Source organism: Canis lupus, chromosome 20 (genome assembly GCF_003254725.2).
Source record: "Canis lupus dingo isolate Sandy chromosome 20, ASM325472v2, whole genome shotgun sequence".
Taxonomy (NCBI): domain Eukaryota; kingdom Metazoa; phylum Chordata; class Mammalia; order Carnivora; family Canidae; genus Canis; species Canis lupus.
Genome location: NC_064262.1, coordinates 26,837,155 through 26,849,823, shown reverse-complemented (window position 1 = coordinate 26,849,823; position 12,669 = coordinate 26,837,155). Strand labels below are relative to the sequence as shown.

Sequence of the window (12,669 nt, the reverse complement as noted above, 5' to 3'; positions counted from 1 at the left end):
AAGAAGGATTTACTTTACAAAGCAATTGTGACTTGGAATAAAAACATGTAATAAACTGTTGTAGCCATAGAGGATACGCACAGCGGACTCACCTAAGGTATCACATTTGTCATGAGCTCTGCAGATATCCTGTCTGAAAGGAAAGCAGACTTAGGGCCATGACGACACCAAAGAGTAAATGTCAATACAAGCAAACACCTGACAGTCTTCTAGGCATTCACGACAGTGTCTACCTCATCGAGGAGGAGGTTACAACAAGCCAATTAAGAAGGCCACAGGTCTGTAACTCAAAAAAGCCTGGTAACCAGTGATGTAAGGATTAAAAGCTACATCAGGAGGGCTTCTTTGGCCACAGGGGTAGCCACAGAGCAAGTAAAAAAAAACTCTCCAGCCTGGGCTTTCCCTCCTATAGTGGCATGAGTGATTCTAGTCTGTTTGTGAACATTCCTGAGAAGGCTCTAAACACTCATTTCAGTTCACTTATGAGTAAGTGATTGTGACTATCTCCGAGGTGGCCAACAGGAAACACAAGCAGGCCAGCACTCCTCTCTGTTGCCCTGTACAGCATTTTAAATAGTTTTGAGAAAGTAGCTACCATGTAAAAATTTGGAAGATTTCACTCAAAACAAAAAGTCCATATTGCTGACCTCTTGCAAAATCACAGAAGCTGGCAATGCTAGATGCGTTTGTGACATGGTAACAACCAGCTCCATCTGAATAGCACCTGCCTTTAGTCTAAGGGTGTTTCCTGTTTGGCCCGCCTAACACATCTACTGACTACCTGGCACCTGTTGGCTAGCAGTTCTCAGCCAGGGGTGATTTTGCTCCCCACCCCAGAGGGCATTTGACAATGTCTGGAGACATTGTTGGTTGTCACAGTCGAGAGGAGAGGCTGCCACGGACAGATAGTAGGTAGAGACCATAGATACTGCTCAATGTCCTGCAATCCACAGGGCGGCCTCCACAATAGTGCTGCTTGGGAACCTGGTCCTACGGGCTGGCTAACAAGAATATACGACTTCACCCACCAACATGCTTGCAAACTGAATGATTCGAGGAATAAGAAATCCATATACCTTGTTACAAGAACAGCCGTATCATGCTGGATTCCACCAGGGTAATTCTTGGAGTGCTGCCACTGGCAAAAATTTCTTAAAGTTGTCTGGGCATTAAAAGATATGGAAGGTCCTTCCTAAATGCAGAAAAGAATTATGATTGGCCCATTGTACCAACACCAATCCGATATGCCATTTCGGATACATATACAAGAAAGAAGAAAAAAAACTTTATTACCTGTTCATTATGAATCACAACTAAGTTCACAATAACAATATTAATTAAATTTCCAATACTTGGGTCTTTATAGATAGAGGCTACCTGCAACCGAGATAAATTTTTCAAGGTTAATTGTGAACTCTGTGTAAGCAATAAGCAATTTACTTCTTACGCTGGGCTCCACCTCTTTCCACGTTTCACGCAACATATGCATTTTGTCGTTTTGAATTTGCATTCATTCGGCAAACATTTATTAAAGCTCTCTTTGAAAAATTCATAGATGGCAGTTTCAGATAATAATGAATCCCAACAAGTTTAAATCTCAAAGTGTTTTCCTTGGAAATTGTATCGCCACGCAACTTAACAGTTTTCTGTGCCAAAACACTGGATATTAAGTTTTGATCCAGCTCTTTCAACCCAGTTGAAGTGCCAGATTGCCCAATTATGGAATTTCACATGGACCACATGTTTGCTAATACTGCTGTTCTTCGTGCTTACCTCCCATTTGTCTTCTTCACAACCCAGTAGCCCATTTTGCTTTGTTTTGTTTTTTTTCATTATTATTGCTAATCATGAAAGCTAACGTTCACTGCATGCTTATTGTGGACTTGACCCTCGCTGAAAATTGCATATGCATTTGCATCTAGTCCCCACAGCAAAAATCTCTGCACAAGTGAGAAAACTAAGGCTCAGAGAATTTAAGTAACTTTCCCAAGACTCTGCAGTGGTGAGTGGCACAGTCAGAAAAGCTCAACCTACATCAGTGTGACCCAATATCCAGGCTCATAACTGAAATTCTTCTGAAAGGTCTGAATTTATGGGTTGGAAATAGACTTGAGTCTGGGCAAGGTGTGATTAGGATTTTTTTCTCCCTCCTCCAGGACAGGAGAGGGCTGGAGCACATGGGGCTGAGCATGGGGAAGGGAGGAGAGGGGAGAGTGTGGGGCAGGCAGGTTAAGGGATTGGGGTGGGGAGCACAAGGGAGCGGTTCACAGCGGTGAGGGGAAGACAAGAAGAACCACTGGACAGGGAAAGCAAAGAACTCTTAAAGCACCTGTGACTCAAATTCGGTCGTTTTTCACATTCTTTTGGGAAATCTATTAAAAGTAGGCTCCCGTTCATATAAATTAAGGTCAATCCATTAGAATAAACGCTGTGTTTTACATATTGTTCTAAAAACGGTGTGTGACAATGTTCTGTTTTGCTTTGAAAAAAGTTGTATCTGCATACAAACTTGAGTTGTGCTGTCCAACATGGTGGCCACTTGCCACACATGGCTACCGAGCACTGGAAATGTGGCTTTATGTCTAAATGAGATGTACTGTTGAATGTAAACACATACTGCATTTTAAGACTTCGTATGAGTCTAAAATGAGATGTACTGTTGAGTATAAACACAGATTGCATTTTAAGACTTAGTATGAAAAAAAAAGAGTAAAATATCTCCTTTGCAATTTTTGAAATGACAGCATTTTGATAGAAAATAATATACATCATTAAAACTAATTTTTCTTGTTTCTTGTTAAATTACATACGTGGCTTGCATTATATTTCTCCTGGGCAGTGCTGGTTAGAAACATATGCAAAAAAGAACTTTTAACAGTGGTGGCCTCTGGAAGGCGCCAGGGTAGGTAATGGCACTTCTTTTTCATGATTAGTCTTTCGTTCTGTTAGATTTTTTTTTTCTTAAAAATGTAAATCTATTGATTTCTCAATTCAAAGTCAGAGTAGGAAAATAGAGAGGGAGAGGTGAGGTGTGAGGTGTGGGCCTCACCCCAGGGCTACTAAATTAGAATTCTGGGGAAGAGAAACAAAGGCAGGCAGGCAGCTGCAATTCAAAGAGCTCCCAGGTGACTCTGATTCACAACCGGCATCCAACTGTCTTACTACAGACACATACCTGGCTGTGCAAGTTTCTATCTCAGAGGAAGAGCACTGGGTTTAGGAAGTGGACTATCTAGAGGTCACATGCAGTCCCTAAGCCACTTACTAGCTTTACAAGACGATGGGCAAGTGGCCCAGCTCCTCTGAGGCTCAGTTTTCTTATCTATGAAATGGGGATGATAATCTCCCCTAGCAGACTTGCCAGGAGGATTAGAAATGATGCCTTTTAACTAACTACAAAGCACATTGTCTAACAGAATGAACACTCAATACTGTCACCGTTGATGTCAATACAAAAAGGCAGCCAATACATAATCTTATGTTCTCTTCGGTCACTTGCCTGAATCGTTGGAATGCCAGCCCTGAGAATGATCCTCCAAAGCACTGGGTGGAAACCCATTTCCCAATGGCACATTTAAGGACTCATAAATCACCTTCTTTTGAATGTACTTACAATTGACATTAGAGTTAAAATATAGTGTTGAAGGTTTGTTCCATGGTATAAAACCATTCTGTAGTCTGCCACCACCATCACTTCTACAAACCGTGGATAGGACAAAAAACGCTTTGTTCTTCTGTGGGTCCTCTTTTCTCTTGTGCTGTCCGTCTTGTTACCATAGGCAGAAAGCGCCTTTGTTGCTAAGCTGCTCCTTAATCCCGCCACATCATCAGCCAGGCTATGCCTTGCTCCCCATCTTCTCCTTCTCATTTTCCTCTTGTCTTTGCTGTGACTATTTTTGTGTTCTGCAACAAATTGGATGGCATGCATTACATTTCAACCCACTTCTCTTTCTTTTTTTTTTTTTTTTCCACTTCTCTTTCATAGTAAGATTTAATTTGCCACATCTTAAAATGATGCCTCTGTTGTCAAATTACCTACAGAATCAAGTTCTACACACTGTGGACTCTCCAGGAGAAACTCAATCTGTGCTCTCTCATCTAAATGACTAAGGACTTGAAATTAGCTTCCCTGGCACCTTCCATAAATGCTCACTTAAGGTCTGAGAAAATCAGGAATGAGTTTAAGGGAAACAATTGCCTATGACTGTTTTCATTTGGTAACAAAAGTCTTGCTGGGGTTTAAGTGGTTTTCATTTATTGTTCTTTGCCATAGATATAGTCAGGGCCAGCACAGGTACTGAGCTTTACAGAATGGAAATGGAGATGTTTCCTACACACTGCTCTTGATACACAATGAGCTATAGTATAAAGAGGTCTGAGAGGTGGCCAGGCTAATATACAAAGGAACTCTAGAAAATGCATGACAAGGTATTTTTCTATTACTGCATGAAATCATTATAATATGTGAAATGTAAGAAGATGCTATTCAACGCCTCTGAATTTTTAATTAATTTCTTTCAGGGCTCAGTTAAGGAAATAGATTAAACTCAGAGAAGATGAAGAGGCTGTTGGGTTGGTGATGTAGAATGCTTGATCAGCCCTACTCATTCTGACTCTTGCTTAGGTATGTCATCAGTTCTATACAATCCTGCCACTCAAACTGTGATCCGTGGGCCAGCAGTGGCAGCCCCTTCAAACTTGTGGGAAATGCTCCTCTGCCCCACTCCAGACCTAATAAACCAGAATCTTCAGTTTAATGAGATCTCCAGATGATTCATATCCATGTTAAGGTTTTGAGAAGCGCTAGTAGGGAACATGGCTTGAAGCTTATATTGTTGGTGAAAATATTCAAATACCAAGTCATCAACCACACAGTAAACAGAATAAGCATAAAAGTGCCTGCCCAAATAGGCTCTGAGTAAAAACAGAATTTAATCCATTATCTTGCCTATCATCTCATAAATGTGCTTTATAGTTTTAATGCTGGCAGCTTGTAGTTTAAAACAGGCAACAGAATAGTACAACTGACGAGTATGCTTACCTAAGATACAAAGAATAGAATTTATTATACCAATAACAACAACAAAGGTTAAATTGGAAGTGGTTTCATTTTGGAAGGGTTCAAATATTTGATCATAAAAACCATTGCTAAAACAATCCATTTAGGCCAGGATGTGTATTTTGCCTGATTGTTTGCAGTTATTAAAAAATAGTGAAATCAGTCCACACTGTCGAACAAGTTTTATGTGGTCCAGTCATAGATCACATAACTACCCCAAAGTCTGGTACACAGTAGGATTCAATATGACATTCTTTTCTGCCAGTGTCTTTTGAGAACATCCATATATGTTATAACCAAGCCATATGGGTATTTACACTATTTTTCAGTTATTGAATGACTGTGGAACACATACTAGTCAAGTACCTACTATGGGCCAAGCATTGAACTAGGCTGTTTTGTGCAAGTTATCTCACAATTCCTCTCAAAATGAAAAAAATTAACGGTTACTTTATAGATGAGGGAAATAAGTCTCAAAGAGATTGAGCAACTTGTCCAATGTCACATAGCAGAAAGTGGTGGTATGAGGCGTCAGACATGGGTTTGATCTATACCCTAAAATGTACTCTATTAGAGCAAGATTCCTCAAGAGCCCTGGATTGGGATGGGTACATGGTTTTTACAACAGGTGTATGGAGGCCATGTTGAAAATCAAGTGGTTTTTAATACATGAAGAAACAATGTCATTCATTTTACGAAAGAGAAACAATTCTGTTTAATGTCTCCTGTAAAGGCTTAATATAATTATTATGATCAGTAAAGTTTCAAAGATTTTAAAGTCTCATTTTTCTTTCTATTTCAATCAATTTATGCTCTAATCTTTATTATTTTCTTTTCTCTTCAGGCTATAGATTCCTTTTCTCTTCCTTTTCTGGTGTCTTTTTTTTAAAAAGATTGATTGATTTGAGAGAGTGAGTGAGCGAGCTAGAGAGCAAAAACAGGAGGAGGGGCAGAGGTAAAGGGAAAGAGAAACTCAAGCAGATTCTATGCTGGGGTGCAGCCTGAAGCAGGGCTTGATCTCACAACCCTGAGATCACCACCTGAGACAAAACCAAGAATCAGATGCTTAACCAACTGAACCACCCAGGTCCCCCTCTTTTTTAGTATCTTAAAGGAGAAGGTTATATTATTAATTTGAGATAGTTTTTCTTTCTTAATAGAGCCATCAATGGTTCTAAATTTCCCTTCAGGCACTGTTATACCTGCATCCCTGAAATTCTGGTATGTTCTATCTTCATGCTTATTCATCTCAAACTATTTTCCAACCTCCCTTTTGACCTATTGGTTACTTCAGCATGTGCTGTTTACTTTCCACATATTTTTGAATTTCCTATTTTTTTTTATGTTTTTGATTTCTACTTTCATTCTATTGTAGTCAGGTGGTACTACGTATTACCTCCATCCTTTTAAATTTATTGAGGTTTTTTGTTTTTGTTTTTGTTTTTATGGCCTAGTGTATGATCTAATCTGGAGAATGTTCCATGTGCACATCACAAGAATCTGCATCCTGCTGTCACTGCACGGAGTGTTGTATAGATATCTGTTGCGTGTTGTTGGTTTACAGTGTCATTCAAGTTTTCTACTTCCTGTTGATCTTCTGTCTCTCTGCTATAGCCATTATTGAATATAGGATTTTAAAGTCTTAACAATTATGTGAATTGTCAATTTGTCCCTATATTTCTGTCAGGTTTTGCTTCCTGTATGCGGTGCTCTGTTAGGAAGTGCATGTATATTTATACTGGTTAAATCTTCCTACTGAATTGGCTCTTTTCTTAAAATTATAAAACATGTTGATAAACTTTATCAACAAAGTAATGTGAAGGAATCCAGTCAGTACATGATTCCAGTCCTAGGAAATGTCCACAATAGGTAAATCAAAAGAGAGAGAAAGTAGATTAGTTGCTGGAGGTGGGGCAGGGATTTGAGGGGTTGAGAGCTACAGGGTACAGTGTTTCTTTTTCAAGTGATAAAGATGTCCTAAAACTAATGGTGATGATGGTCACACGTATCTATGAATATACCAAAAGCCATTAAATTGGACAGTTTACGAGGATGAATTGTATGGTATGTGAATTTTATCTCAAAAAAAGCTGTTTAAAAAAGAAAATATGTCACTTGGTTTGTGAAAAAGAAATAATCCTTACTTAAGGTCTTCCAAAAATATTTTGATTTATCAGAGAGAAGTATACTTGCAGTGGGAAAAACACTCAGGAAATGCTGTATTCACTTTTTGACCACTGACAGGGAAAAACATACTCTCAGAGTATCATCAAAGGGGAGGTGTGAAAATCTGAGCAGGAACTCAGGCACTAACTGGAAACTAGGTATACTTATTTAAATAACAGAGCTAAATAATTTCAGGCATTATTAATCACAAAAGACTACAATTTATAACAGAGAACAACACATGTAAATTCTACATTTCATTTACAAGTAACCTGTGTATCAAAAAAATAATTCAGTATACTTTATGAAAAAACAAGAATAAAATTACTTCATCAGAATCAAAAACACCTTCTAATATATAATACTTCCCAGTCTTTTACCTATCTGATCTTTAATCCTCACAAGTTAGAATCCTATTTTTTTAAAGATTTTTATTTATTTATTCATGAAAGACACACACACAGAGAGAGAGAGAGAGAGAGAGAGAGAGAGAGGCAGAGACACAGGCAGAGGGAGAAGCAGGCTCCATGCAGGGAGCCTGATGTGGGACTCGATCCCAGGACCCCAGGATCACGCCCTGGGTCGAAGGCAGGCGCTGAACCGCTGAGCCACCCAGGGATCCCCTAGAATCCTATTTAGTGACCTAATTAGCTCAACTAATTTCAACCACTTTATCCATTTTAACAGGCAAATTTTAATTTAACATTAAAAATCATATGAGCTTGGGATCCCTGGGTGGTGCAGCGGTTTGGCGCCTGCCTTTGGTCCAGGGCGCGATCCTGGAGACCCGGGATCGAATCCCACATCGGGCTCCCGGTGCATGGAGCCTGCTTCTCCCTCTGCCTGTGTCTCTGCCTCTCTCTCTCTCTGTAACTATCATAAATAAATAAAAATTTAAAAATATTAAAAAAAAATCATATGAGCTTTAAGGATTCAAATATTCACAATGGCTATAAATGCATGAACATTTTTATTGAGAATTGAAAATACAGAAATTACAACTTGTATACCTACTGAACTCCCCTGCCTCTGAATAGAATCTGTAATAACAGAGAATAATTTCCACCAAGGGACATATGGTATTAAGATAAAAAGAAAGTCATCCACATTTCTCTTTAATGACCTTGTAGCATAATAGAATTGAGGCTTGTGTTTCAAATTTGCAAGGGTACTTTGCTACTAGTTTTATCAGAATGGGCTACATAATGAAATTTTGCTCTGGTGGAAAGCACAGTACAAATTGTGTACTTTTGCTCTTCCTTCACCCTACCCCCCAACACATAGCTTTATATATTAGCACTGTTTATTGAGATATAATTTATAGAGGCTCTTGGGTGGCTCAGTCAGTTAAGTGTTTGACTCTTGATTTCTGCTCATATTATGATCTCAGGGTCCTGAGATTGAGTGCATCGAGCTCCACACCCAGTGGGGAGTCTGCTTGAAATTCTCTCTCTCCCTTTCCCTCAGCCCCTCCCTGTCCTCTCTTCCTCTTTAAAAAAAAAAAAAATAGACAATTTACATAGCCATAAAATCCATCCTTTCAAAGGGTATAATTCAGTGGTTTTTAACATATTCATAAAGTTGTGTGACATCACCATTATCTGATTTTAGAATATTTTCATTGCCCCCTAAAGAAACCCTGTACCCACTAGTGGTCACTCCCCCTCTTTCTCTCCTGCCCCTGGAAACCACTAACCTATGTTTTGTATCTATGGATTTGCCTATTTTGTCATTTCATACAAATGGAGTCCTACAACATGTTTTCTTCTGTGATTGGCTTCTTTCACATTTTATTTATTCATTCTTTAATTGGTAGGCATTTGGGTAAACAACTCAGTTGAATAATACTGCTATGAATGTGCATGTACAAGTTTTTGTGTGACTATGTTTACCTTTCTCTTAAGTATATACCTAGAAGTAGAACTGCTGAGTCATTTAGTAACTCTGTGTTTACCATTTTGAGGAACTATTGGATTATTTTCCAAAGCGGCTACAGAATTTTCTTGCCTTTTCTTTTTTTTTTTAAAGATTTTATTTATTTATTCATGAGAGAGAGAGATAGAGGCAGAGACACAGGCAGAGGGGGAAGCAGGATCCACACAGATAGCCTGACACTGGATCCCAGGTCTCCAGGATCACGCCCTGGGTTGAAGGCAGATGCTGAACCGCTGAGTCACCCAGGGATCCCCAAGGAAATGCAAATTAAAACAACATTAAGATACCACCACTCATCAAGTAGAATGGCCAAAATCTGAAACACGGACAACACCAAAGGCTGACAAGGATGTTGGAAAACAGGAGTGCTCATTCATTGATGGTGGGAATGAAAAATGATATAGCCACTTTGGAAGACAGTTTGTCAGTGTTTTACAAAACTAAACATGCATATGATCTGGCAATCATGCTTTTGGTATTTTCCCAGAGGACATGTCCACAGAAAAACCGGCACATGGATATCTATGGCTAATATTCATATTTGCAAAACTTGGAAGCAATTAAGATGTCCTTCAGTAGGTGAATGAATAAACTGTGGTAGAGCCAGACAATAGAATGTTATTCAAAGCTAAAAAGAAATGAGTTAGCAAGCCATGTAAAGACATAAAGGGACCTTAAATGCATACTGTTAAGTGAAAGAAGCCAATCTAAAAAGGCTATACACTGTATGATTCCAACTATATGACATTCTGGAAAAGGAAATTATGGAGATAGCAAAATGTCAGTGGTTTGCTAGCGGTTGGGGCAAAGAGAGATGGACAGAACACAGAAGATTTTCAGAACAGTGAAAATACTCTATGAAATCATAAAGATGGATACATGTCATTTTATGCATTTGTCCAAATCCACAGAATATAAAACACTAAGAGGAAATCATAATATAAGTGTGGACTTTAGGTGATTATGATATAATCATTATGCTATGTCAACATGGATTCATCAACTAATAAATGTACCTTCTGGTGCAGGATGTTGATAGTAGGGGAGGCTATGCATGTGTAAGAGCAGGGGGATATATGGGAAGTTTCTGTATCTTCCTCTCATTTTTCTGTGAATCTAAAATGACTCTAAAAAATAGACTTATTACAAAAACACCTACCAAAAAGCAAAAAAGCATGTGATACCTTCAAAAATCAAATGCACATTTGATTTTGCAACTTGAACCTTTGCATGCACTTGGTAAACAAATTTAGGCATACTGGACAGCTGGAAGTGGCAGTGGCGTATTTCATAAGGCCATGTCATAGGCACTTAAGTTGTAACATTTTATAACAAGAAGATGAGTTAATATTGGCTTTTACAACTGTTCTGGCCTTGCTGACTAGTATAGAGAAGCTGTACACCTCATGCTCTGAAGGGAGCAAGCTTCCAGCCCTTGTTGACCTTGGACAAATAACTGGCTCCCATTTACTCTCCACGCTCCCATTTATACAGCTGGGTAAGAACACTACCTATTTCATAGTCTTGCTCTGAGGAATAGTCAGAGATCATGCATATAAAATACCCAGCACATAGGAAAGCCACCAATAAATAGAGTTTTTTTTTTCATTTTTTTTTACAAGTCATAAAGTCATAACTAAAAGGAATCATCACAGGGAGAGTGTGTAAAAATATTTTTCTGGCTTACAGTAACAATTCAAAGATTAAAAACTGTTTATACCCTTAAATTATCTTTCCTAAGTCACTTCTCTAGATCTCCATTTTCCTGGCCTGATTCCTGCTTCTATGTTAAGGTGGTCTTGAGATGAGAATTAAATTACAAAGTGTACAGAAAATTCCTTATATATTGGGGCCCCTGAATGGTTCAGTCTGTTAAGCACCAGCTCTTGATTTTGGCTCAGGTCATGATCTCAAGGTCCTGGGATCAAGCCCTGTCTCTGGCTCCAGCCTCCATGCTCAACAGGAAGTCTGTTTGAGAATTCTTTCTCTCCTTCTCCCCTTGCCCCTCCCCTTGCTTGTGCACTCTCTCTCTCTAAAATAAATAAATAAATCTTAAAAAAATGAAATTCCTGATATATTATAAATTGAATTCTAAAAATTACTTCTTGAACACCTATTTTGTGCAAGGCACCAGAGCTAGGTAAGGTGAAATAAACAACAGTAACAACGAAACAAAAATAAAACCTGGGGCCAATCCTTAAAAAGAAAGTTTAAAGATTTAAGACATTCTCATTATTTAAAACCTCATAAATCCTCAGTTGGGGATCCCTGGGTGGTTCAGCGGTTCAGCACCTGCCTTTGGCCCAGGGCGTGATCCTGGAGCCCCAGAATCGAGTCCTGTGTCAGGCTCCCAGCATGCAGCCTGCTTCTCCCTCTGCCTGTGTCTCTGCCTCTCTCTCTCTCTCTCTCTCTCTATCGTGAATAAATAAATAAATAAAAATAAAACTTCATAGTAAAAACAAAAAACAAAACCCTGTAACATTTGGTTATTTTTTGGTGAAAAAATATTTTAAATGAGCTTCGTGTCACATTGCTAAGCAATAAAATGCATATGACATTACTAAATAACTGGAATCATTTTGGAAAACAACATCCAGGCTTTGTTACTCAGCAGTTACTCATTGAGAGTCTCACATCCACTGGGGTAGGGCTGAGGAGATTCAAATGTTAACTTTAACACAGTTGGGAAGTTAATTATTGCTCTTTTCATAAGGTTTATCAAAATTTAACTGAATTTCCTTAAGGCACTGAACCACCTTGTGACCTCATGGTCTGAATGGGCAGAGAAATCATAGCACAGAACCAAAGGGAAGACCGGCCCCACCTCCTTCTGCTCCACCCTGGCTTGACAACCAGAAGGAAGCTGGACAGGACTCATGAGTAGGTTTTCACTTGGCTTCTGGAGGCTGACCAGCTCTGGTGCATGGCCCTGCCCTAGTGCTACTCTAGCTGCCCCTCTCTGCTTCTGAGTCTCAGTTTCTCCATCTATAAAATGAGGGTCATAGCAGCTCCTTAAAGGGTCAACTGGGAGGCTAAAAGAGATGGCCCACAAAATACCCTCAGCGCAAAGCACAGCACACGGTAAGGATCCATCAAATATTTACGGTGATCGTGATGACTTAGTTGTTATCTCTTCACTAGTCATATGCCATATATGCCCTCTTTGGGAACTAGGAGGTTGATATTAAGGTTGCTTAAGTCAAACAATGCTATTTTAGAAAGGGAGGAAGGTAGGGAAGAGAGCTACGGGATGAAGACCCAGTTCCTGCCCCCATGGAACTCCCAGGCCAGGGACAGCACATGAAGATTGACAGGGACACAGACAGCCTGAGATGGAACTGGATCTGAACAAATGCCACAAACACTTCCACCTCAATGGCTCCAACGGCTGATGACATACAGGGAACAAAAAGTAGAGGCCGATGGCAGCTCCCCTGGCTGTCTTTGTTCCAGGCAGATCTAAGATCTGCATGAATCAGGTAAGTTCAGAGAGTTAATGAAGTCTTCAG

General features: G+C 39.4%; 1 protein-coding gene across 5 annotated transcripts in view; it reads right to left on the bottom strand.

Annotated features, from left to right (window-relative positions):
* ADAMTS9 (ADAM metallopeptidase with thrombospondin type 1 motif 9) overlaps positions 1-12,669 on the bottom strand; it is a 160,240-nt gene that overhangs the window by 125,423 nt on the left and 22,148 nt on the right. For 4 of the 5 annotated variants that reach the window (XM_025456476.3, XM_025456479.3, XM_025456478.3 and 1 more), the window contains 4 exons: positions 3,614-3,903; positions 1,294-1,377; positions 1,077-1,192; positions 93-133 (listed from right to left, as the gene is read on the bottom strand). In XM_025456476.3, coding sequence (XP_025312261.1) covers positions 93-133; positions 1,077-1,192; positions 1,294-1,377; positions 3,614-3,903 — 531 coding nt within the window. The remainder of the gene's footprint in view (positions 1-92; positions 134-1,076; positions 1,193-1,293; positions 1,378-3,613; positions 3,904-12,669) is intronic. The other variant, XM_025456477.3, reaches the window with a different exon arrangement.